Genomic DNA, 27,628 nt, shown 5'->3' with positions numbered 1-27,628 from the left:
GTTAGCATGGCCGTGTGAACTTGAATTATAGATTTGGTACAGCAGAGAACATGCTTGCTTCTGGCCGACTACAAGATGGGAAACTGTTATTTTCAGTAACGTACATTAGCAAGTAATGAGCTGTGGCATGCACTATTGCTTTATATTAAGTGCTGCTGTGCTCCCTGACTGTTACCTCATCAGTTAAATAAAGCCAGAATAATACGGTAAAATTAAATAATAATAAATATTGGTACTTTATTTTATTTTTGGTATTTTAATATTTTGGTGTCAAATCCCAGCAGATAGTGGATGGTGGGTAGAGGGTGAACTAGTTTGGATGCCATCATAGAGCTAGCACGTACAAAAGACCATTTACAGCAAGCCAGATTAAAAAAAAAAAAAACTACATGAGTGGATTTATAAACTTGGTATATTTGTCCTTCAAATGGGATTACTGCCAATATTGCACATCTTCACCTTGTTCATATTTCTCAAGGACTTAAACTGTGACTTAGTGAGATTTTGGGAAACTGTGATAGACCTTTCTCTTTTCATTTTGACACACTAAAGAAAAATAGAGTAGAACTACTGAGCTCGTTTCAGTTCTAAAATTATATTCTTGCATTTACAAATAAACCACGATGCTGGAACTTGGTGCAGCCTTAGTTCATCCACTGTCTAAAAAATGGTCATTTTGCTTCTCTCCCTTCAAGCAGCTAAAATGGCTTAAGCCGACTTCTTCCGACTGGTTGCTCCTTGTAAACAGAAGGTTTACACAGCAGGTGAGTGAGGCTGCTGTGCTCACAGCGAGAGCTGTGTGCCTGACACGACCATGTTACGGATATCCTTGATAAACCTAAAACCTAAGCTTTCTGCTCATAGGGATTACTTGCACACATGCTCATGATAAGCATCCAGTCAAACCACAACTGTTTGAGTCTAACTAAGGTGAAGTGCAACTGTTTCCTCTTATTAAGTCTTGGGACTGTGTAATACAGAAAGTAACTGCAACATGGATAAAAATATAATTCTTTAAATCCTGGAATTATCAGACTCTGTTAAGAGTTAAACCTCACAGCAGCTTGCAAATGAAGCAGCTATGACAACAAACCCACTTTTAAAACTGGCAAATCGCTAACAAAGTATAAAAAAGGCAAAGGGATCAACAGAGCAAAACAACACACAAATACGTACATACTCAGCATTTATGAAGTCCTTTCTAAACAGCCTAAAGTAAATCTACCAGCAAGTACTTTTTCTTCATAACTAACGATACAAGGCAATTTAAATGATTCAATTAATAGCACGCAGTATAAGTAATTCCAGTTTCCCTACTATAAAGTCAATAAATAAGCCATGCACTGTTATTAACTCCCACAGAAAAAGCTCAATATCTACAAAGTGGTTTGTAGAAGAAAGTTTTCATCAAAACCTCCTTCAGAAAAATATCTATAATCCACTCAGAATACTAAATTAAGAACACAATATTGTGGGTTTAAAGGGGAGAGTTCTACCTGTCTGAACAATCCACATTGTTAAATATGCAGCATTTCAAGGTTCTGTCACCTCATATTCAAAGAATCCCAAAGGAAGAGGAAACACTGTGAATGCCTGTCAGTTTTCAGAAATTTAAAAGCAGAGAGGACAAACAGACATGCAGAATCAAGTTGGTCTCAGCAATATTGCCAGAAATCACCAAGAAGCAAGCATTTCCTTCCTCCCCTTATATCCTAAAAAAGTGTCTCTGGTGGCTGAGAGTGCATAAAATGTCACTGCACTGGTGAGGAAGCAGAGAAGCAGCTGCACATCTGCAGGGGCCAACTTCCATTTTGACTACACATTAATCTAATACAAAAACTGTGAGCCCTGATGCTTCACGTGCTCCTCCAAAGAGTCATGATTCTTTTTTCAGGGCTTGCAAGTAACTAACTCTGTGTGGCCCAAATTTGAATTCTTAATACAGCAGTGTAAACGCTACTCCAGCGTGTAATTGGGAATCCAGTCAGTGAGCCAGAATGATTCTGGCACAGATGTCCGCAGCACGGATGAAAAAATGTCTTAGTTATATACATCTGCAAAGTTGACTGTACATCTGCGAGCACATGAAACTGAAACAGAACATACAGGAGAACTGGGCAGGAGATCTGAATGAAAAACAAGACGAAGGCTTTCTGTGAGTATAACTTGCCTGACTCATCAGGCAAGAGAATAACCGAAGCATGATGTTTTAAGCTGTATGCCGTGCTATGTGTAAGGAAACTGTGTAAAAACTGCAATGCTGTGACTGCTCTCTGCTGTTTATATAATGGTAAATTGTATATCTCTGTCACATCGAAGATTGAATGCAGTCTGTGTGAAATTGCAAGCTTCTGTTTGTTGTTAGACTTTAGTGCAGCCTAATTGACTGATACATGTGACGCTTCTGATTTCAAAGTATAACATGGAAAAGGAATGTTGATCAAAACACGGATGTGATGAGTTTGTTTTTTCATCTTTACCCTATTCAGGAAAAAGAAAAAACACGCTGACTGTTTTTTTCATTGGTTTTTTTGCCAACTGATGTAAATTTCTCATTATAGGGTTGTAACTGTATCAAGTGAATGGCACAGATAAGTACTTTACCAGTGAAACAAGGTTAATGTGACACCTGATACGGCAGCCACTCAAGAGCGGGTTGTTTGCTGTTGGTTAAGATGCTCCATGCATTTTTGAACAATGTCCATCCTTGAGTCTTTCTTCGTTCCGTTTTCAGAGTGATAATGACACAGCTGGATTTACTCAAGCAGAAAAACAGCTGTGATGAAGAGGCTCTCATTAGCAATCCTTCTGTTCAGGATGTAGGCCTGATCTGACGCTTCTCTTCTGAACATATAATCAGCAGGGCTGCGGGCTGCAGGGTAAGCACGACCTGAAATGCAGGAAGAAGGATGTTTCCCTCTTCCTGCACATGAAGTATCAGTCTAGACTGGCAAAAATAATATATTACAAAGAAATAACCTTTTTTTTTTTGGAACAGGTTTTTGTTTGTAGAGAAAAGCAAAAAAAATGCAACAGCTGATTTTTTTTTCTATTACATAATCTGAATCCATATGGGATTTCCATATAAATGGCTTTCTTCTCAACCCAGATCCTTATCTCTTTATTCTGCAGCCAAGAGATGAATCCTTCCTTCATTTATCTTTAATTGGATTTCCAATATAAACTTGTTATCCATCAGAGATCCCTTCGTGCCTCCCTCCTCGCATTCAACTTTTCAGCAAGTGACATTAGATGCTCTGCTAGGCTGCTTCATTATTCATCAAACCGACTCACAGCCAAAGAAAAATGTAACAAAACTAGAATGAACGTCCTCTGAAAGATTCCTTTGGCTTTTTCTTTCATTTATTCCACACTCATTTGGATTCACTTTAACACCATCCCTGTCAGGCTCAGGAGGGACTCGGAGTCAGACCGTCACTAAAGTTCACGTTTTATTTACACACACAGACACCAGGTGCGAATATATACAGGTGAGGGGGCACAGGAAGAGGGTCTCCGGGAAGCACAGGCACGGGAAGAAGAGGGCTATGTACAAAATCCACTGAAGCTCAGGTAGCTCGGACTCCGGCTTTAGCTCACCAACGGCGGTCCTCAGGCTGGCGAGAATCGAGTGTTACACAATAATCCAGCGAGGAAGCACTCTCAGCAGCCGCCTTAAGAAGTGAGTGAGATGATTGCTTGCAGGTGTCCGAGCCAGGGGCTGGAGCCGTCATGACTCCGCCCCGGTAGAGCGCAGTGCAGGGGAGAGAGAGAGATGCAGCACAACAAAAACACTTGTAGCCATACAGAGTCAGCCGAGAAGGCACAGGGTCATGACAATCCCACTGTAAATTTAAGGCAGAGTTTAAAGACATAATGCTTGATAAAGGTGGGTAGAATCAAAGTAACACCCTCAGACATCACATCATTATCAGCTTGAACCAATACCAGCCTGCCCCAGTATGTCTGAAAGCTCAGAACATTGTTATTAAAGGCATTGTATATATACAACCCCCATTCTAATAAACTCGGGACATTTGTGAAATGTAAATAAAAACTAAACCATTTGCAAATCTCATAAGCCCATATTTTATTCATGGTAGAAGACAGAAAACATCAGATCTTTAAAATGAGAAAATGTACAATTTCAAGAAAAATAAAAGCTTATTTATAGCCACAAAGTTTTTGTACACTAGAACACAACAAAAAGAAAAAATCCATCTAACATCATTAGCCAACACTAGCATTATAAAATACACTGAATGACCCTGATATGTTACAGTAGAACAACTGATACTGAGCTCATGATCATGAAAACTGCTGCTGCAGTTTGCTCGCCTCTGCTCAAAACCTTGAATAATGAAGCTCAGATTACAGCAAACACAGAAGTGTGATGAAACAAATCTTACTTATAGAACCTTTAAACCCCTCATGGAAAAACGAACCACAAAATTGAATGCATGAAGGCCACGAAAGAAAACACAATGTTTGCCAACGTGAATTGGCCAACACCAACTCAGATGTTTAAATAATCCAACCAGCTCATAAAGACAAAGTGAAATCATCAGTGCACTCCCCAAAAATATGTTCAATGAATACAGTAAGTAACTGAGGTTTCAGGAAAATAGTCACCTTACTTGGAGGAAAGATTATCCCCTTGCTCGGTTATTTCTCCAAAGTGGCAATACTGTATGCAAAACGAGGGCTGTTGAGGACTTTGTTTTATTCACATCTATCATGCAGGTACAATGAAAGAGAAATTTTTTATATGTAGCTTGTAGGAGATGTACTTAGGCCACATGAATAAACACCTTATTTAATAAAAGAACTTTTCATTAACTGGCACGTACCACAATGTAAAAGTGAACACAGTTCCCCATTGATTTATTTTATGCTAATTTATATATTTTTTTATTGTTCTTCTAAGACCTGCACTTTATGTAGGTAAAAAAGAGGGACCATTTTTTAATGCAAAGATCTAACACAAACTTAAAATGAATGTGAATGTGTTATGTTTACATGAAAGTTCAAATAAACTCAAATCAATGATTAATTGTGACAAATAACTGTGATCTCAATATAATTGTTATTATCATTTTGATCATAATCATACATATAAACATATTATGTGCTGATTCTGTAATGTTTAAACTCTAATACAGTTTTATTATTAATGTAATATTACTGAGGATATCATTTGCCCAATGAACAGATTTTTGAAGCTATATTCCGTTGTGCATTTATTCTCTACCTCTTCTTAAGAGCTTATTATGTATGAGTGAGGTTATTTCTGTGCTTTGTCTGATGTTTGACCCCAAGAGAGTCTCAAGCAGCAAGGGGAGAAAGAGAAAATTATCAGTCAAAGACGGAAAACAATTAACGGGCTCAAGCCTCCCACACTTGAGTCCCTGCTTGGATATCGAGTCAACTCACCTTACGCTGTCAGTATCCACGGGTGGGAGAGTGAGACTGGCAGGGTCTACAAGTGAGCCAGCCAGATGTCACAGGTTCTAACAGCTTGGCAGAAAACGAATCAAGGCCTTTATTGCACTCAGCATCAGACACTGCTGAATACTGAAGTGCGTGGGCGAGTGGAGGCAGGGGGGATAACTTAACTGCCATCACAGCCATGATAACGAAGGAAATTAAAAACTTGAGTACAGGTTTAACAGGAGGCAACACCACAAAGAAGAAGGTGTGATTTAAATGCAGCACACAAAATACCCCCAAAACCCCACTAGCAATACACTTTGCTAGCCACGCCTTCTTTTTTGCACAGTGCCAATGAGTCTGACTGACGTTACAAGTCGCTGGAGAAGTTTAAGTTAATATTAAAAACAGTGAACTGTTTTTTGTAGTTTTGATGCAATTTTCGCATTGACATAATTAAAGTCCAATATGGCACAAACACAAACTACACCCAAAGTATCCAGAACTATTTCTTCCTCCCAGGAACTCCAAAGAACTAAAAGCTTCCTTCGGGCCACTGACTGCAGTCCCAAACTGCGACATGGAAATTTAGACAAATCAGTCCACTGATGGTAGAATTTTACAAAAACATATAGTCAGAACTTGACTTTCTTTATCTCTTTTTTGTGTCTGTATGAAAGATTGTACCACACATTCTTAGTGACAGGGTGATGGTGGCCCTCTGACAAAACTTTGACAGTCTGGCACCTTCCTTCCAGGCTGTTTGGATGCATTTATTAGCCTTTTAGAACACTACCACTGTGAAACAACCTCTAGTTCTGTGCATTAATTGACTAAACTTGGCTTGACTTGGTGTGTACAACGTTCATAAAGTGACCATGAAACCAGCTGTGCTATAAAACTAAGTTGAAACCAAATTTCAAATTGATCTTGATGGTGAATGCTAAATGGTCTGGTTCTTGAATTCAAAGTGCTTTATACTACAAGTAATGTGATCAGCTGAATGATGTCACTTACTGCAAGTCTCCTCTGCCTCATCGGACCCATCCGGACACTCTGGTTCCCCGTCACAGCGCCAGCGTCCTGGGACACACTGCCCATTCAAACAAGCAAACTCTGCTGGGGCACATGTTTTCCTGGCTGCTCAGACAGAGAAGCACAGACAGAGCAGAAAAGAATCAAGACAGGATGTTAGAAAAATAGTTAAAGCCATATATAGTCTGCAGCAGAACTTGATTTCTGTCATGAAATTGGTAGAGTTATCATAATCCCTGCAATTATTCCCTTCATCAGAGATCAGTCTCATCATTTCTTACATTATTCCTGTGCAGTTCTCTATAGTGCATGCTCTCCTTCCAGATATCCTCCACTAATTATCTACACTTTCCCCATTTTCTTGACTTTTATTCATTGCACTGCCTCTCCCTCCGCGTTCTTCCTCCCCCTCCCTCAATCTGCTGATCTCCAAAAACAGTCTAATCTCTCCTTCAGGTTTTCCATCACAGAGCAGTGAAATGGATGTTGATTGCCGAACACTACAAGCTCAGGGAGGTTAAACCTTTTACCTCGCAAACCTGTTTATGATGGAAAGTTACATGCCAGCAAGGCCACGGGCTGATAAACATGTCAGGCGTGCTGAGAATTGGAAATCAAAAATAAACACGAGTCAGGAAAAAAGGCCTGTTTAAGCAAGAAGAAGAAAACTTTCACCAACAGCCGAGAGCTTTTCACTGTTACCATCCAAAAAATTCTCATCAACTTTGTTTAAAGTGTAACGTAAAACATGAACTCTTGACACAGATACACACACACACACACACATAAAATAACATTTTTAAAAAGTACTCTCCACTCGTAGCACCTAAGCTGCTAGTATTGCAAGAGAGTCGGATACAGGCAGAGGGCAGAGCCATTCAATTTCCTCAGCTGGACCTGTGCTACAGTCTAATAAATCACTGGCTAAAAGCCCTCAGCTGCGATCTGTGGTGCTGTTACACTGCCACGACTGTTTCAAAGCTGGCTCCAATGTTGGCACTGATGTTTCAAATTAGATATAGCATTTAGAGTTGTCCTGGGAGCTTAAATCTAGCTGAGGGGCTGTAAAGAAATAGAGAAAGATATTTCAAAAGGCTTTCCTAGCAGTGCTCCTACTACTGCAGCTTCTTTCTTGACCTTGGTTTTATTTGCTGTCGTCAAACATTGGGCAAAAAAGGTTTCTCTTGATGTCCGACATTTCCTTCTCTATGCCACAGCTATAACAAACCTTTAGGTCAAACACTGTGAAGGACTTCAACTTCAGCTCCTGCACCACGAGCAATATGCCTGTAGTTCCAATTAAGAGGTAAGATGAGTCTTTAAATTTAAACCTCTCTTTGAGCATGTGTAAATAATATCCTGCTGTTTCCTGGCAAAATGAAATTCCCAAATTGTTGGGGAGCAATGGTAGAGGAGCAAGAGTAACATTTAAACTGCAAGCACATTCCTGGGACACACTGCATTACTTTACAATGTATTGCATCATGTACTGTAACGTAGCATCATGCATTGTATACTGAGCAGTGTGCAATTTGCATGCTCGGTCCTGTGTGTGCACTTTTATGGATGACAACCTGTGAAGTATTATATTATTTAAATTTACCACCAGATGCTGTCTGTGTCCTTTACAAATTCACTTTGGGAGAAAAGGTGGATTTTATCTTAGTGCTGACACTGATATGCACACTTACCGTTGTGCTGAAGAGTGTATGTTACTCAGGATAAACTATGGCAGCGCCTGAATATTTCATAGTATTCATTTGTGGGGTAGGTGTTCAATGTTGTTTTTCACAATCCATCAGAGCAGCGTGCAGCAGGTTGACTGCACACCCACCTCAAAGCAGTCAGCTGTCACCAAGAAGCACTTAAATAGGAACCTGCTGTTAAGTCTAATTGTTGAATGTTGCCATTGTGTTTCTTAAATTTGTACAGTCTTAGTTTAAGCAGTAGGATCAAAGCCATTCCTTTGATCCTGACCACCTTTCCAGCCACTCTGTGCTGGGGGAGGTTTTATTGTAGATACATCCTATCTGAAAGATCTGTTTCTTTTGATGTAAACTTCCTGGGTTTATGACCCTTTGGTCAGCAGGAGGTAACACACACACACACACACACACACACACACACACACACACACACACACACACACACACACACACACACACACTTACATACAGTGCCTTGTCTATGTAACCAAAGGGGGGTTGCAAGGGGAGGTGCTTTGTAAACTATTGTTTGAGGATTGTCAATAAAAGGCAGCGAGAGGAGGCCACCATTGGGGTCATTGTCGTGCTGGACACAGACGAGGCCTCCCTTGCGCAAGTAATGGATCGATCGACTGTCTTGTTTTCTTCATGATGAATAAGTCTCTAGAATTAGCGGGGTTTGTGGAAACACAGACCCAACACCTGCTTGTCTCTAATGTATTGTAATTGTAAAACCTGTTAATTACCCCGTTCTCCAATTTCTCCTGCGCCTATAGTCGGCGTCAAACCAGTAACAACTCAACCCTGCTGACGTTATTAGAGGAAATTATTAAGTGTGTAACAGGGTCGCTCCAATAAACATGCATTTCAGCAGTGAGTGTGTTTATCACAGACCGCTGTCTCATTAACTTGAAAAAATTCTAAATTAACATTCGTTCTCGCCTTTTCTTGCAAAACGTTATGAGCTGACCTTATTACATTACTGAGAGAAACACTCCCCTTTCTCCATGACTCCCCCTCTCTACTGCTTTTGTTCTTTCAACCCTAGGTCATTCCTTCCTTTTTTCTCAGCCTGTGTAAATCCCAGGCCTCTAAGTTTACCACAAAACAAAGCAAAAACCCTTTGATGGTTATTTTTCTTGAGTCGCTTAAAGTGTGCTGGTTTTCCAGAGCGGTGCTTAAGTAGCTTAAGTGACACACGAGTCCTCATTAGTAATGTGGGCTTTCACTAAAGGTGAAGACAGACAATATGTGGCAAACAGGGGATTGTGATATCCTTTTAACCCATCTTCCCCTCAAGTGTATAAACTCATTAGCAGTGTGCGCACATCACTTTTAAAGATGCAAACTGTGTGCTTCCTGCAACACACATGCATATTTCTAAAATATATCATCACTCATGTAGGTTTGGCAGGGTAAAGAAGGAAAAGGAACACACAGGGTACCCACGGGCACAATACAAGCTTTAAAGGTACCACACCTCCTGCGACAGAATAATTAGACTCATAAGATCTTCCCTACAAATCCTCGAAAAAGCCACAGTACAGTGAATGTTTTATTCAGTACCAAGTTGAACATTTTTAACTTCCCAAACAAACCTTTCATTCCTCTGCATTCAAATCTCTGGATGGGTATTAATACCGTGTTAATTAGTCTGACTCCCATGAGATGAACGAAAAGAAAGATGGGGCAGGATGAGAGCGTAAGGTTCTGTGGTATGCTGGTTAAGGGTGTACTTAAGACTGTTTTTGATCGCATGACAAAGTCTTTGAAAATCTCACACTGATCCAGTATGTGGCCCCTCCAGGTCAAGCGTGCCCATGTCATGCAGTTTCTTGCTGAGATGCTGAGCTTCTTACTCAGTACAACTGAGCCTGCGACTCATTTCAGTCAAGGTCTACAGGGGCCATGGTTCACTTGGCAATAATTACTTAGGCCAGCTCATGCCATCTGCTTGGAATGACTTTCTGCTTTAATTAGGAAACATTTTAAAATGTTAGGCTCGTGGGGCGTGGGGACCATGAGGGTGGGCTGAAGGGGAAAGTGACAAGGGAATCAGGAGGTAGGCCATTAGATGGAAAGCTGAGAAATAACAAGTGAATAATAGCGACAAAGACTAATGGTGACAAACAATAATAATACTTTATGGATCCCTAATGGACACTGTTTACTGTATAGGAACAGGCAATATTACTGTACTGCATTTGCCAAAGAAAGCACTTACTGAACTTAAATCCCCTTGACATGAATTACACACAACTACTCACATGCATTGCAGAGCTACACGCTGAAAACAGTACATCTCTTTGTTTAAGTATAAATGGCAGACAATTACACAGAGGCACGCCTCTCGTGCATCTGAGAAAATTCAAAAACAAAAGCAATCCAGTGTCGTTTGATTCTCGTGTCGTGAGCATTACAAATGGGACGTGACACAGGGAGAATGAAGGTGCTGTACAGGGGAGTTCACCCAGCCATGTTATGTCTCCTAGAGGAGGTACAGTGGGAAGGAGCTCTATGCTCTGGCAAACCCACCTGGAACCTCCTCCTCTGAGGCTGATGTTGTCAACATTTCACTGCTCCAGTTCCTTTTCATCTTTCTTAAAAACCATTCAAGTGGATGTGTTTGGCAGGCCTCTATGAAGTATTGGTTTTGCTGTTACATTTGGCTGATGCTGAGCCTTATATGAATAAGATATGTCAGTTTGGCTCACTGCTGATGTGACTGATATATGATTTTCCTCAGCGGTGGGGGTGTTAGTGTATAAATTGCAATGAAATATGCTCTATCATGCCTTGAGGAGCTTCTAACAAGCTTTAAACTTTTTATTTTTTTTTTGCTTTTAATGTAAGATAGCTACATGGCTAAAAAGATAGAAACGACATGGTTGGTCACTCAACTGGCCCAACATGTTGGCCTGGAAAGGATTTCCCCCCTCTTTGTGTTCCTATTTCAATTTTAAATTTTAAATTCCATCTCCAGGCAACATCTTTTACCTGCAAAACTAATAGTATTTTTGTTACCCGAGTGTCATGTCAGTGCTGTCATGTTAGCATCTCAGTTTAACAAGCTAAAAGTTCGCATAGCTGGATAAATAAGCATTTAGATTTTAGATTCTGAAATTACAAGGCTCATGAGCACTGTTGGCTAATGGCTAACTAAGCTTCATGCAGTTGCTAGCATAGTAATAAACTCTTTCTATTCTCCCTTTAACTCTTCTTATTGTCAATTTCACAAATGAACGGCATGACTATATTGTCAGAATCAGGCCAGATCTATAGATTATCTAGATTAATATGGCATTTGAGACTTCATCTCGTGGACGGCACATTTAGCCACCACCATGTTGTATTTTTTAGAACGACATGTGACAATATTTGGTTGAGCGGGCGCTTCCCAACTTGGCTACCAAGCTGCATCTAGAAGCTGTACAGGTGCAGAGATGCACATATTGGCTAACTAATGCTAAAATACTAACAAAACACTAGAATTTCACTCACAGAACTCACAAAACTGAGTCACAAACTATACCACACAAGCCATGTTATTAGTCAAATCTGCTGGAAAAGCTACAAAATTTAATTCAAGTATCCACATATATGATTTTTAAAGGGCTCCATAGAGGTTAAAACAATTTTAACATGGAAGTCTATGGGGATTGACCACCTTTCGGGGCCAGCCTCAAGTGGCACGTAGAGGAACTGAAGTGTTTGGCGCTTCTGCACTGGCTTCTATTTCAGCCCTATAAGCAGCCCACTGGTCAGAAGATGTTTCACTGAGGCTTGTTGTCATGTAGCAAACATGAGACAATCATCACCAGACAGTCTCATTACTAAAAACACTTGGCTGGTAAAGAAGCTAATCTTTCTTCAGCAAAATCGAGCATGGCAGAGACTTTGTGTTAGAGACCTGACAGGTTCAAAACTGTTTAATATCTGATCTTACTGTGTAAGCGATTTGTATTTTCACATGTACCTCTGTTGGGAAATTGGGAAGAAAAGTGTAGCTTCAGCAGATATGTGATAACATCTTATAACCCCAATTCAAAAAAAGACCAGACACTATATGAAAAAATTTAAATAAATACAGAACTCAAAGATCTGCAAATCTCATGAGCCCATATTTTATTCACAATAAAATATAAAAACACCAAATGTTTAAACTGAGACATTTTACTTTTTCATTGAAATATTAGCTAATTTTGAATTTGATGTCTGCAATATATTTAAAAAAAAATGAGACATGGCAACAAAAGACTGGAAAAGTAAGTGGTAATTTAAAAAAATAAACAGCTGGGCAAACATCTTGCAACTAATTAGGTTAATTAGTAACAGGTCAGTAACATGACTGGGTATAAAAAGAACATCTTAGAAAGGACAAGCTTCAAAGATCCAGTTTACAAAAAGCTGGATGTCCTTGGTCTTCATGCCCCCAGGATGGTTTTATGGTCCTGCAAACGCATCTGTTCACATATACTTTTCAGCCAGACAGAGTGGGGAGATGAGTTTTCAACCACCCGAGACTCTCCGGTGCAATTCTCCAAGATCCTGACTGCACGTTGTCGGATGCAGGTGACTTGAGCGACTGCTGAATGTTGACTGATTGACAAGTGGGCTGGAACAGAAAGGGGGGCGACAGCGGAGTTCACCAGAGCGCCACCAAAAAAACTTCAGAAGAAATACAGTATGAAAAACACAGACAGTGGCTGCAGTGCACACTTTTAATAGCTTTTAACACTCGGTTTCACTTCAGCTCTTTATATGTTATAACTTTGCTTTCCATCGCAACTGACTGACGTACCAACAACAGCAGTAACATCAATGGCCCAAAGACCGGTTGTAACACATACTTTTTACACTGCTTCCAACTGACAAAAGAGCTCAGTGCAGGCAGACGGGCAGTCCCTGGAGTGGAGCGGACAGCGAACGCAGTACCTTTGCTCGACCATATAATCGGCTTCAGGAAGCTCAGCGCTAACAATAAGGCTGATTTTGCCATGGAAATTACTGCATGTGCTCAGGAACCGTTTGTTTGTGAAACACAGCTCACTGTGACATCTACAAATGCAGTTTATGCAAATGCAGGCTCTAACGTGTAAAGAAGAAGCCATATGTGAACATGATCCAGAAATGCTGCTGTCTTCTCTGGGCCAAAGCTAATTTAAAATAGACTGAGGCAAAGTTTCATCATCCAAAGTTGAAATTCTATAAATTTCAGAGAAGAGAAACAGGATGCATATTTCAGCAAGTCAGTGCTAAGCCACATGCAGCTGTGTCCTTCCTGCAGTCCAGACCTTTCACCATGAAATGATACAGGACTGCTGAGAAGCTACAATCCTGTATCACAGAAGAATCGGGCAACATTCCTCTCCCAAAAGACCAACAGCTGTTCTCCTCAGTTCCCAGATGTTTATGGATTGTTGTTAAAAGAAGAGAGGATGCAACACCGTGCTAAACATGGCCTGGCCCAAATCTTTTTTGCAACATGTTGCTGCCATCAAATTCAAAATGAGCTTACATTTTTTAAAAATTGTACTTCTGCTCAGTTTAAAAAATGGATATGCTTTAAGTTTTAAATAAAATGTGCATGAGATTTGCATATTATTGCACTCTGTTTTAATTTAAATTTATGCCATGTCACAAGCTTTTTTTGGTACAGGGGTTGTGCATCTTTAAATACTGGTTCAGATGATTTTTCATTTCAAATATTCACGACCTAAATTTGATCAATTTTGACTATTTTTATTAACATGCATTTATTTGTATGTATTTTGGGATGTTTGAAATAGTAACAATTCAAAATACCAAGTATGAAGTTTCAAAATGTAAACCTTTCTGTGGGGACACGTGGTCGTGTGACTGAGTGAACATATTAATGTGCCGAGTCAAGAGCAGAGCACACTCAATCACTCAGTGATGCTCTGGAGCAGAAAAGCAGACAGCTTTCAATCACCTGACATTCACATGCATAAAAACACACACACACCCGGCCCCTTGGAGAAGAATTATTTTCTTCCTTCTGATTTTTTTTCACCGTGAAGGATATTAATGACAGCACTTTCATTTTGGGGGCCATGAGAAGCTTAATAGGTAATGCAGTGATAAGCACATTCTCCTGTGGATCAGAAGACAAATGGCCTCATTAGCTCAGAGTGAAGTAGGGGAGTGTTGTCGAAGCAGGAAACATTATGTATCCCGTTAGCTTAAACCAGCATGCAAATGACTAACCCTGCTAAAATTAATGGGATATCATGATAGCATACAAAATACAGCGTAGCATCGACAACACTTGGGACAAGCTGTTCCTGAAATTGTTTTTTCGCAAATAATTTCAGGATTTAATTAGATTAATTCTGGCATTTACATTACCTTTAACTAAGATACATGCCTGTGCAGAGAAACCTCATGTAGCTTGGCTAAGTCTCCTCAGAGCAGCAAACAATTTCTCTTGTTGATTCGATTTATCTGTTGTTATCTGTCAATAGAGGATGTCATTACGTATTTTCTCCTGTCACTCAGGTCTGTGTGGTCAGTGGTGAGCCACTGGAACCAACAGGAAGATGAAAAGCCACACAGGACTAAGCTCTAGCTCAGCACTGGTTGATAGAGTATTGATCCAAAAAAACACAGAGCCAAGTAGTGGCATCTACAGATGAAATCTCCCCTTTTCCCTCTTGTGTGCTGTGCATTTCATCCTTTTGGACAAACTGACCAAATGAAATAAGATAAAGCCAGGAGAATGGATTGATTACCCCTACCATGACCTACATTTCTGGGCTGCAATTAAAATAGCATGTGATAAATGATGGTTGTTACTATTCAAAGTTATGGTGATTTAAAGCTTCATTATTTGGGTCTAATTGGCCAGAAGATGGGCCTTGAGTTTTTGATTACTGATATGACATTACAACCTGTGACAGAGGTGTGGTCCCTCACTCAGCTGCAGGGGAGGGGTGGTGCAGTGAGCTCAAGGGGTGGTGCCAGGCAGGTGAGCGGACAGGTGATGGTGATGGCACTGACGAGCTCTCTACTGCTTTTAGTGACACTGGAGTGGAGAGGAAGCAGGCTTCGTCAGGAGGTGTGCGCAATCTGGGAGAGCTGCAGTGCAAGTGTGTGTGCCAATCCAGAAAGTACACGGCTGTACACGCTGTGTGTGTGTGTGTGTGTGTGGGTCCTTCTACACAGCCTTTATACCATTCTAAATATTAAGACAGAAGCTGTGATATCTAAACCAACAACAAACATTTTCTTTAAATTTGTAAGGGAATGCCGATCCCCGGGAGAGGAGGCTACAAACACAGGGCGCAGAAAAAGATCCCACAGTATCCTCACAAAATCGCAAACTTTAACTGAAAGCTTAGCGTAATACACAGGAAGGCACCTGGCTGGGCAAACAAAACAACAGCAACAAAATATATATAAAAAATAATAATAGAAGATATATATAGTGAAAAACGTGAATGATTTCAAAATAAAACAGGAAATGGTTAAAAACTAAGGGGTGAAAAGAGTTCAGGATTTTTATACAAGAGACACTGAACTCATTAAAAGAAGATAAGCATACAGGCCAATAAGAACCACTTTGTCTGTTTCTAGGCAACTGCTTGTATCTGTGTTGGTTCAGTAATACTGAGAAAATAGTCACATGAAAATAAAGTTTCAGCAAAGCACTTCTATTTTAAGAATGCAGTCTATATTTAATAGATGATCCAATACTTTTATTTAATCTCTGGCAAATTACATTTAATGTTCAATACTCATCACGTCAGTGAAGTAGCACACAAGTGCAATCACACTTGCCTAAAAATTGCACACTGACGGACGAAGTATTGTGAAAAGCGTGAACTCATTTCAGTGCTCAGTTTTAATCGGCAACATTAAAAAAATCAATAAAACTTTGATTGTAGGTGAAATAGCCATGTAAAAATAATATGGCAAGAAAAAGTCATGTCCGATCATGTAAAGACTACCACACATCTATAATTACTAAACTCACAATGCTGTAATGCAGAATGCCGGAGGTAAGGGAGGCTACTTATTGCTGTTCACTGCCCAGCTTTTCTTCTGACCTTGTGTACTGGCCAAAGACTTACACTGTGCTAATTATAGCCCACAGCCTCCAAAAAGACATATTTTCTCTCCCTCCCTGTCAGGTCACATTGACACAAAAACCACCTTTATAAGCAAAAGACTGGGCAGCCTCAGCTTAAAAAGCTCCTTAGTCACCTTTAGGAAGCCCGGGAGTGATATTTTTTAGTGAAGACTTTTTAGGTCCAGCTTAGCTAAATCCCTAGAGATTTACCTTGAAGCCAATAGTATCATGGAGCAACATCACACTGAAGTATAGTGGATTGTGCACAAGCATCTGTAAGAAAGCAACAGGACACATCTGTATCTCAGTTTCTCAAGAGGTTTTCAAGCCTTTTTGGAGCTTTTTTTCACGCTCCTGCGACAGTCTGCTGCCTTTTGATCTTCAAGCTCATATATGAAGTATACACGTGGGTGGACAGGCACACTCCCGTGTACACCCTACCACAGAGCTGACACACTGACAAATGTTGCAGATATAACGCATACATTGGTGCTTACAAGACAAGCTTGCCAAGAGAAGCAAACACACAAATATAGGACGACACACATACACACGTACACCAGCGTTCACTGCGTGACGCCTTCTCCATGTGTCTGACCTTCTGTTAAAATCCTTTCTTCCTGTGTGTTTTTCCTGGTTTAGAGACACAAAATATTGTTGATCTACAGCCATATGTCAACAGTTTCATCCTATAACCTGGCACTGTCACTGGAATACACTGTGCCTTTATACAAACTAAAGGCAAGTCCAATTTTGCAGAGGACTCAGCATGTTATTCAGTGAAGCATGAAAAAGTGACATGAGCCGGTAAGATCTTACTGCATTTTAGAAAGCAACTAATTTCTACAATTTGTTTGCAGACACGCAAACAGCACCTACAGGCTCTATTTACACTACATTTATGAATTTATGGGATTTAAATTTTATGTATAAGTTGTAATTTAGAAAAAAAAGATAAGAAAAGAGATCATATCAGACACCAGAAGGTGAATCTAAGAATACAGTTTACACCTTATTTCAGGCTGCACTCTACCTTCTTTGAAAATGGTGTTTTAGTGCTCATCTCATTATGGAGTTAAAACCATTTCTGTACAAGTGGTTCTGCACACAAGAAGAGGGTGTAACGGAGGGAATGAAATGAGTCTGCACCGAGTAGAGAGGAGTACATCTTTGATGAACTACCTTGTTTCATGTGTTGAATGTGGTTTGTGTTACATCAACGTGACACGAATGTCCTGCAGGCAAAGTTTAAATAGGAACCAGCCCCTACTGCTGTCTCTAAGTCCACAGCAAGGGTCAGATTATGCACACTTTTCCACAGTTAGAGCTAGTGAATGCAGCCCCAAATCCTACTTTTATCAGAAATGAGCAGAAAAACAGGAGCCTTCAGAATAAATCTAATCCTACTAGACAGATGGAGTGGCCTCTTGTGTTAAGATAAAACGGTGAAGGCTTAACTTTTGATAAATGGCTGATTCTCTGACCGTTCACACACAGAAACAACAACCTTCGCAAACCATTTAAAAACATTACATAAGCAACCACTGCAGATAACAGTGCAATGTCAAAGAAATGCGGTAAAGCACCTGCTTATTGCGGTAAACTATCTAAATAAGGTGCCCTCCAAATGAACGAAGACAAGCTGGTTGCTGTAGTCTGTCACCTGCCCCAGAGTTTTTGGTTAATAAAGTCTCCCTGGCAGGGAAACACACACAGACACACACAGTTTTAGGACAGGTCCCTCAGCCAAACAGCTGACACCGTCACTGCTGCTCTTCCCCCAGAGCCTCTCCTGCATGCTTCGATAGAAATCAGCACAGCAGCCAGATGCTCCTTCCTCATAGCCTGAAAGAACACAGTCTGCGTAGAGTTCAAACCAAGACCCCGATGAACATAACGTATATAATCTGTAACGGTCATAACCTTTGGTACTGTGTTGAGTCCCTGGCCTTGCATTCCCCATCACAGCCTTATAACAGTCTACAAAGAACTTTTCCTCAGATATGTATTGATCACTCAGCAAACCTCGACTGCACACATAAAATCTTTCTTTGCAATTTTTTGCTTCAAATTAAAACTGTCCACACACCTTAACCTTGCAGGTATTCAGCAAAGGCACAGTACTTTACTATCAGTTGCTAATGGCACAGCAGGGGATTCAGAGGCTTGCTTGAAGGAGATATTCAAGGATATCCCTGCATAGAAAAGGACAGCATTTCATACTCTCCAGTGTAGAGCGAAAATCTCTTATCTTGGAAGTCCACATCTATAAAAACGCAGTCGATCCAGATTTCAAAACTATAACATGAGCCTAAAAAAAGAAGCAGGAAGATTGAGGAAAGTTAGCACAGTGAAAGCAGTTCACTTAGGAACATCAGCACTGCGAGTTTAGTGCTGTAGTTGGATGAGATGAAGAAATAAAAATATATATATTTATCTTCGCCTGAAAATGCGGTAGCAAGCTCACAACAGCCCCCCTGTTGACCCCCTGTCGCTCAATGACTGCGACAGTGCACACGCAACAGCATCATAGTGTTTAAACATCTGAGCTTTAACAAATACCACCAATACAATGCCTATAGTCCAGCACACAGTAACAACAGTACTTCAGCCTTTAAATGCACATCAGAATCACTGTAGTCAGTGTTATCATCAGTGTAAGTAGATACAGTGGCTTTTAGAAATCTGAGAAAAAAGCTGTGATTCAAAAATGAGAGTCTGACCTGCTGAGCAACAATCTGAATGCAGGGTTTTCTTTGTCTTCTTCTTCTTCTTCTGTCTTTCTTTCTCTTGGCAGGTGACAACACAGTATGATCGCTCTATGTACACTAACAAAAAGTCTACGTTGTCTTATTGGAGAAAATCTATGCCCTGACCTGTTATTTTTGTATTCTTGGGTATTTTAAAGCCAAATTAACAATTTTTATCATATTGCTGATAATCTTCCTTCAGCTCTGACTAAATCCTCTTTGGGGGGGGGGGCTATTCCTTTATGAAGTAAAAAAATAATCATGGAATGGAAATTAATTAAGTCAATCCCAAAGCAATTTTGCCCTTCACTTGAAGATTCTCCTCTGAGTTTCAATGTGGCTGAAACACAGGAGACATTCCTCTTGACAATCAAAAGTAATTATAACTCCAGGACCAAATGCTATCATTCACTATTAAGATCTGACTGCCACAATTCATAAAGTGGACCTATTGTTCTCAGGCAGATTTGGTAATGGGAAATATTTGCAACCATAACATGCAGCCATGTTAGCCTGTCTGTCAGGCTGTAATTTGGCAAACCAGTACTTTGATGTAAATACTAACCATAGACTAGTATTAAAGATGGCTAAAAAATAAAACAAGAACTTGAATTCAAGTCCCTGCAATAGCCTTTCTGCATATGGGAGTGTGATACCTGCTGTCGTAAAACACCTTCTAGTCCTATAGGACGCTATGGGAAAACAGCCCTGGGCACTGAGCTAAGTAAACACCTGTCTCCAGACTTGTGATTTACTCGCTGTTATCCACCGAGTATGCAGTTCCACAGTCAGCCCTGCTTCACGCTCATCAAATCGCGATGGCGTAGGCTCAAGAGTTCAAAATAGTCCTTCAAAAAAATCAGCGTGTGGCCATGTCTAACTATGATACTGTACCAGTGGTACAGTACAGTATTGTAGTAAGAATTTGGCACATCAACAGAGATCTGAAAATTTTATAGCACTTAAATTCATATCAGTATCCTTGCAGACAATATGATACGGCACAGCCCTAATGCTAGCATGCTAACAATTGTGGCCAATTTTTATAGCAGTCCATGTGTGAGCTGTTCAAGGATTTAAAGTCACAGGATTATCATTTGGATTCATTATTTGGGACAAAATTTCAGGACAATGTATCCAACGAAAATATAGACCAACAGAGCTAAACCATAACTAAAAAAGCTGAAGTGAAAAGAATTTTTGGCCAGATTCAAGTAGTATGATTTTATCCAACACACCAACATTTGTATAAGATCTTACTCTTTTTTTAATGTAACAAGGTAAGTAAGTGATAAGTAAAATAAAGAGCTCCCTTGGAAATATGTCGCCACAATCATACGTAATATTTAAAGTACAGTTACTCATTGTGTATAGTGTTTCTGAATATAAGAAGTGTATGAATAATCTGAGTAAAACAACACTTTAACTTACAGTCAAACGTGTTTATGTGTCTTTTTCAACAGCTCTTAGCTACAAAACTAAAATGCTTTGTTAATAGACCTCTAAGCTTGACTTTTTAGTCTTTTGAGTGATTTAGTGAGATGTTATGCCAAAGCCTGCAGCATGTTTCTCAGAGCAGCACCCATCATTGCAGGAATAAACTCTCTTATTATGTTAAGCATAGCTTCAAGGACACCTTCAGGTTAGGTTTCAGCTATGAGGAGGAGAAAACATTAATTGAGAGCAAAATGATAGGCAGACTAAAGCAGGTGCAATCAAGATTGTAATTTTTCTAAATGACCTATTTCACAGCAGCCAATTTGATAAGAAATGGGGAACACTGGGTAACATTAATCCAGCTTCTGCTTCAATTAGATACAGAACCTTAATGCAGAGTTTGGTAACGTTTGTGATTGCCCAGTATTTCACTTTGAAAGGGAATGCTGGGAAATCTGTCTATAACATGAAAAGTTGCATCTGGGTTTTACATCAATACAGGATCCAAGTGTAAATAAGCCCCAGAGCTATTTGTTACGGGCATTTGAGTCTCTGATGATTCTCTCATTTAGAATGCGGATCTTGTACTTTATAAATTAATCTACAAAAGCACTTGCGGGCAATCTATATTATTACATTCCTGTTTCCGTATGTCTTTAAAAGCCTTTAGAAGGGATGATGTCTGGTCTCATTAGTCTACTTTCCAGTGGCCTTCCATTAAGCATCTTGAGTTTATAATACTGGATTTAAGAGTAAGTCAAAGAGTGACTTGTCACTCTCGGTTACACAGCAACCAAACGTATGAAGCGAGCCTACACCATAGTCAGTCCCGTATAAGGAAAAGTGTGCCACACTGGATTTTAATTTCTATACTAACCAGGGGGCTGTAATGAGAAATGGGAGATTAGCCATTTACCCTATGCAGAGAATGAGCCACATCTCTTTTTCTTCTTCTCTCCTTCCTTTCTCTTGCAAAGACCTGATTCCAATAGCACAAAACACAAAGGCATCTGCAGACCAAATTTTCAGAAACACCCTCACTGGCCTGCAGACTAAGCCACTGAAATTGCTGTGACAAGGCACTGAGAGCAGATTTTACATTTCCCACTGCAGACGAAAATTAACATAACTGTAATACTGCCCGAGGTCAAATTTCTTGTTCTAGAAAGTCTGCCCCTAGCAACAAGAAAGTGTAATTAAGACATGCTCAGACTTTAATCCTAGCTGCTGTTTGAACATCACCCGACAGTTACATGCAAACATAACACGCGCTCACGCATATTCGCCCACTTCTGCACGTCTGAGTAGGCCGTCTGTTTCTCTGTTTCTAAATGCATGCATTTTTTTCTTTCTTCTTCTTCTCACACACTGCACACTGGAGTCAGGCAGGAAGAACAAAGTCACAGACACCTATTGATGGACCCTGTGAGAGCTGATATTCTTAAGTGTGGACCCACCAAATACCCACTGTCCAATCAAAGAATCCTGAACCAACCCACCACAGAAACAGATTACTCAGACTGTGACTAAAGGCTTCCCCCCTCACCGCCAAAGCTTCTCTGTGTTAGCAAAGTGGCACAAAGCAACTTCTCCTCATGCCATGCGCATGATATAAGCTGTGAAATGCTTTAAACGTAATAATTATTAAGAGATTGAATACACCTCGAAGCACAGAGGATCACAAGGTTAGATGTGGTCTGGATGTTTGCTACCAAGCATAGAAAATCATCTGGAGTTGTAAGTACACTGGGTAAATAATTCATAGATAAATCCAAACACCTCACATTACTCTCAAAAGATGCAACGCTACCTCAATGCTCTGCTCTGTTTCTCTTTGCAGTAAAAGACTATAATATATATGCATCAGCATGAGCAAACTACGTCTTCAACTGAGTGTCTTTGGAAAAGCTGAAAGTGACAAAGCAGCTAGGCTCTTTACCACAGCTTCTTTCATGCATGCAAAGCTCAGATGGTTCCATTAAAAGCACGGTACACTTGTTACAGATCAGAGATGTAGCATTTCGGTTGGCCTCATTTAAACTAATAGTAGAGAAATGAAATGATTCATTAGCTGTTTTCATGATTCTTTCTTAAGCCGTACTGAGCAGAGGAATATTACAGCAGACTTGGTCTGAATTCCTAAAGACTAAAATGTCACAACACTGATTTCATGCCAAACTGGGCAGATTAAACAAGTAACCACACTCCATCACCCTTAAGGCCTATGGGAACATGCCAAGACTGTCAGTATAACATTGGTAATAGTTTAATTTGGGACACTCATCGGAAAACATGTAAGTCTTATACGCAACCCGGATTGGTTAGTCTTTGCATTTACAAAGCCAATTTTACAAGCCCGTAGAATAAAGCAAATGCAAGCTTGCACATTTCCTTAAACACCATGACATCATTTCCAGTGGGCTGTGTTAAATGTGTTGCAGCTTTACGATGCAATAGCATCCTCATGTTGCATGAGGCAATTTAATGAAGGTTTTTTCTGGGACATTTTCACTCCTATTTCTACCCTGTAAGAATATATGTGGAGTGGATATTCAAAGTAGGCCAGGGTACTGTACTATATGCAAAAGTGTGACTTCTGCTGTGTGGATAGAAAAAAGTAATAGTTCTCTGCACCAGACTTTGCAGATTAGTGAGTAAAAAAGCACTGTAAATTATTGATGTCATGGTTTAGGAGGAGTCACATACAAAATGGGTACAAAACAAAAGCGATAGATGTGCACACTGTAATAATCCTGTAAGAAATACTGTTTCTTAGAGGTCAATATTTTATTTTTTAAGCTTGAGCTCACCAAACTGTATGCAGTTAATGGGTTTCCTGCTAGGCTTATAACTAACAATAAACTACAATTTGCTAATAAAAAAAACTAAATTTTTTGGTGGAAGCCACTTATTTGTTTCTATAAAACCAATGTTGCAACATAATCTAACACACATACATGCATTTTGGCTTTAGCACTTGAACCATATAGACAGTACTCTCTTCAATCAGTTCGCAGATCCAGTGCCCCGCTTGTACTGTTTGAGAGAGTTTGGAGGGAGAATTCAGAGATGACAGGTGGACTGGTAACATAAAAAAGAAAGGGGGGGGTTTACCTATATTAATATCAGCAAGGCAAAGCATCAAGAGGAAAGGTTTTATTGCCTAAAATGAAAAGAGTGGGTTGTCTGGACTGATTGCAAACAGGCTGATGGAAGCACACAGTGCCTCCATCAACCTTCATGTGCAATCAACAAATGGACCAGGCTAGCATTTTTAAGACACAGGCTACACATCACTATTGGTAAGCTACAATGTAATCAGGGCTGGAAGAAGTAGTCTTGTCCAAGCAAAAATACTAGCACAACAATCCAGATTTGATTGCTTTTTGTGTATCTAATATTGTAATCACCATCTTACACATCATCTTACAAGACACAAAATTGCTTCTTCAGAAATGTTCCCTATATGTTCCATATAAGTGAAAAGTGATAGAGTAATATTTTGAATAGAGTATCCCTGTTGATTTTGTAAAACAGAGATATAATAGCATGAATGAAATATAAATAAATAGCACAATGACTTTATATATTTATATATTTGAACCCCCAGTGTAAGCTGCTTTGCCACTCCTTGACTTAAAGTTAAACACAGAAAATCTGATTCACACAGCCGTGTTAGAAGAGCAGGAAAGCTGCATTAATGCCAGGTGTTTCCAGCAGCCTGGCTGCCTGAGCCTGAGCAGATGTTCTGCAGTGAGTGGCTCTTCTTTCAAACCAATTGGCATTGCTTTTAGTTTTGTACTCATGCTTGAGTAAGAGCTTTGTCTCTGTTAACTTAGCGATTTAGTTGTCTTCTTTCTGTGCAGAGTGCAACAGAAAACTCAACCTCAACTCTCACCTCTCTAAAGGAGAGACTACAGCTGATTTCTAATTGGCTGTGTGTCTTATCGGCTACACTTTATCTGATCTGCATCTGAACAATAACACAGCAAAACAACCACTCTAAAATCAATGACACTGCAGCACTCTTTATCCCTGCCCCCATGCCTTGCCCCGCTCCGCAACGACACCCTCCTTGGCTCTGCCTCCTCTTTCACTCCTTTTATTTCTCTAAACTCGGCATCAGTGTGGTTCTTCTTTTTCTGGTGATCCATGTCACAAGAGATTACATCATTACCCATTCACAAAGGGTATGCACAAACCAATAAAATAGAACACGTTTTCATTTCATGTGAACTCAATGCCTTTCAGTGTGCAGCCAGGGTGTGTCTTGTGCATCCATACTATGTGCGTACGTGTGATGGGCCAATGGCTATGCATTTAAAACATATCTATCTCTAGGCAGAGCTTAGCCGCTCAGCTTTGATCGCAATATTCCTACCGGAAGCACACGGGGTCAAGTGCGGCTCAGACAAACCATCTGCTAGCTAACGTTTCCCACTTTTCTGCTTGCATTTCCAACTACTTCCAAGAAAACTTTTGCTCGAATACTAAGCCACAACTTTTGTGTTAACACACACAGACAGGGTGAATAATGAATAAGCATTATGTCATTATATATGATTAAATTAGAAAGCTTATATTTAAATCATATCTATGATTTAAATATAAGCTTTATAAATTAAACAGGCATGACTGACCTTTTCTGAAATGAGATGTACTTTCTCCTTCTGCCTGCAGAAATCTATTAAAACCTCCACACAGCAGTGTGATTAAACATGAAAATAATGGTAAAATAAGTTTCATTACAAATTCAAAACCAAGTTATAGCTACAAGATTTTGGTAAGATTTTTCACTGTGTGTTTTTGCGCATTCATAGTTAATATCTAAATCAAAACACACCCAAGCAGGTTTACACAGCCCATTTTTTTGTGTGCAGACAGAATATTTCAAGGAAAACTAAATAATCTAATTGGGTCTGCTGCTGCTGTTTTCAAATGCAGATTTCACATGAGCGAAAGCATCTTTCTGAAAATCTTTGATGTAAGAAAGGCCTGCAGGGGACAGCAAAACAAGTTACTCTGAACGGATGGTTATGTTACATTCCTCTAGTCAAAAAATGGCAAATCTTTCTTTGTTCAGATCTACAGTACAGATCTAGCAGTCTAGACATTTGATTAGCCCATGTAAAACCATTTTCCTGCTAATTGGAAGGTCATTGTTGAAGAGAAATCATTTGATAGTCCACGTCTGTACAGATTCAAGGCTTCTCTTGCTTAAATCTCTACTGCTGAGAAAATTAGTTCAAGTCTCATTCTAATTTGTTATGACTGTTCAGGTAATGCAATGCCTGACACAATAAAACCCTCATTTAACTTAGGCTTAGCTCACACATTCTGCATTTCTGCAGAAATTTAATTATATGTCATTCCTTAAGAGGAAAGGGAAGCTAAGAGCATTTCCTCAGGCGATGGGAAATTAAATATAACTGAGTGATAGTATTTAGGCAAAACTAGAAATTTCAGAACCTTACTCTGATATTTGAGGCTTTTTTTTACAGCAATTTACTTACATTTTGTAAACTTACTTTAAAAAAAACATGATGTATGTATGATATATGTTCCAACACATTTCAATAGCAAAATTCTGAAAATGTAATAGTACTTGTTTTCTTTGTTAGGACAGGTATTGTAGGCAGCATATGTCCTAAGACTGCAATTCTTACGGCACTGGCAGGGCAGCATACACCTACAAGTGTTCATGTCTGTCCTTGTATGCTGAAGAAGAAGAAAGAAACCCAGAAGCACAGGAAAACTACCATATAGTGTAAATTGTGCCATGATAGCTCCAGCCTGACTTTGAATCAGCTATGTTCCACAGGGTAAAATGTTAGCAATGGCTAACGTTGCATAAATGCAAAAGCTAACTTAAAATGACTTACATTATCTCAAATAGTAAAGTCAGTATGCCACTTATCAGCCTTTCATTGCGTGTCCACAAATTGTAATGTTAACATTTTTAATAAAGTTACTTTTTAATAAGGGAGTTTATGTTTGCTCAATTCTGCAGTTGACAACCATGCAATAGGATATTGCTTGTTATAAGGATAACCACTGTTTGCGCCCTTTGTCTGGAGATTTGAATGGCTCTTTAGGCCAGCTGGATTGTCCACAGTTCATTTCAAGCTACGCGCACTGTTCTGATGGTTGCTGTAAAGGTGGAGACATGTAGGCAGGTGGTATGATTCAACGCAGTGACAGCCCGCATGCAAAGCTTCAACACTGTGATGGTGGCGATGTAATGAGTCAGTATGTAGCTGGGCAAAAGGAAGCGAATATGGCCTGTGTGAGCAGAGGTGACACTCATACTTTATCCGGCTACATTGAATCATCAATAAAACGAAAGAGTCCGAGGGCTATGGTTGCTGTGTCATAGCTATTTGCTCATCATTCCAATTCACTACCGCACACAGTGCTGACGCTCTGTGTTGCCCTGGCCTGACTTCAGAGATGCATAATATCCTCAGTAGTTCTGTGATGAATATGTTTACTCATCCAAAAAAAAAGATAAATCAAAATAAAGTAATACTCACAGCCACAATCATCCAATCCCAACATTGTCGCAGCTGTCAGAAGAGATTCATGAGCACGGCTGTTGTGTCACATGAAGTCGCATTTTTCACCAAAATGAGTCACAAGTTGCTAAGTGCCACAGCTCTTGGAGTGTGTGCCAACATCATCCCTTGTGGGTCTGGTTTTTTTTGTTTTTTTTTTCCTGACAGTGATTCTGGATGAAAGGCGCTGTCTGCCTGGATGCCAGCGGCCCCAAGGCCTGGGTTCACAGAGCAGGCAGCCGCTCTCGAACATCCAGCATGTGTCTTATCGATTTTCAAAGTGACCTGGGTTCATTTCACTGCCACTGAATCACTTTTACAAAAAACTACAGGGATGTGTAACAGAATCACTTTATCAGTTAAAACAAGCAGCCCAGATCTCAAACACAAAGTGCCCTACCTCACCACCATATGTAACTTCCAGTACTTTAAGAACACTGCTCTAGAGTTTACAGGATACATTTTACACCATTAACTCACAGAAAAGCTCTAAATATGAGCTAAATATCTAAATATTTTGGGTTAATGACGGCCTTTAAACGATATGATTAAAATTCCAGCCCTGTAAAGTTTTCATTGATTTTAAAACAGTTAAATATTGAAACCAGAACCCAGTGTTAACTC

At 39.8% G+C, this 27,628-nt stretch overlaps 1 protein-coding gene across 1 annotated transcript in view; it reads right to left on the bottom strand.

Moving 5' to 3' along the window:
* The window catches only part of LOC146613792 (low-density lipoprotein receptor-related protein 8-like), an 83,088-nt gene that overhangs the window by 47,197 nt on the left and 8,263 nt on the right, over positions 1–27,628 (bottom strand). The window contains exon 3 of the mRNA XM_085378889.1: positions 6,448–6,570. Coding sequence (XP_085235015.1) covers positions 6,448–6,570 — 123 coding nt within the window. The remainder of the gene's footprint in view (positions 1–6,447; positions 6,571–27,628) is intronic.

Source organism: Diplotaxodon limnothrissa, linkage group LG18 (genome assembly GCF_057381915.1).
Source record: "Diplotaxodon limnothrissa isolate DT_005_m linkage group LG18, D_limnothrissa_male_GT1.1, whole genome shotgun sequence".
Classification (NCBI taxonomy): domain Eukaryota; kingdom Metazoa; phylum Chordata; class Actinopteri; order Cichliformes; family Cichlidae; genus Diplotaxodon; species Diplotaxodon limnothrissa.
This window is presented reverse-complemented; position numbering and strand designations above follow the sequence as displayed.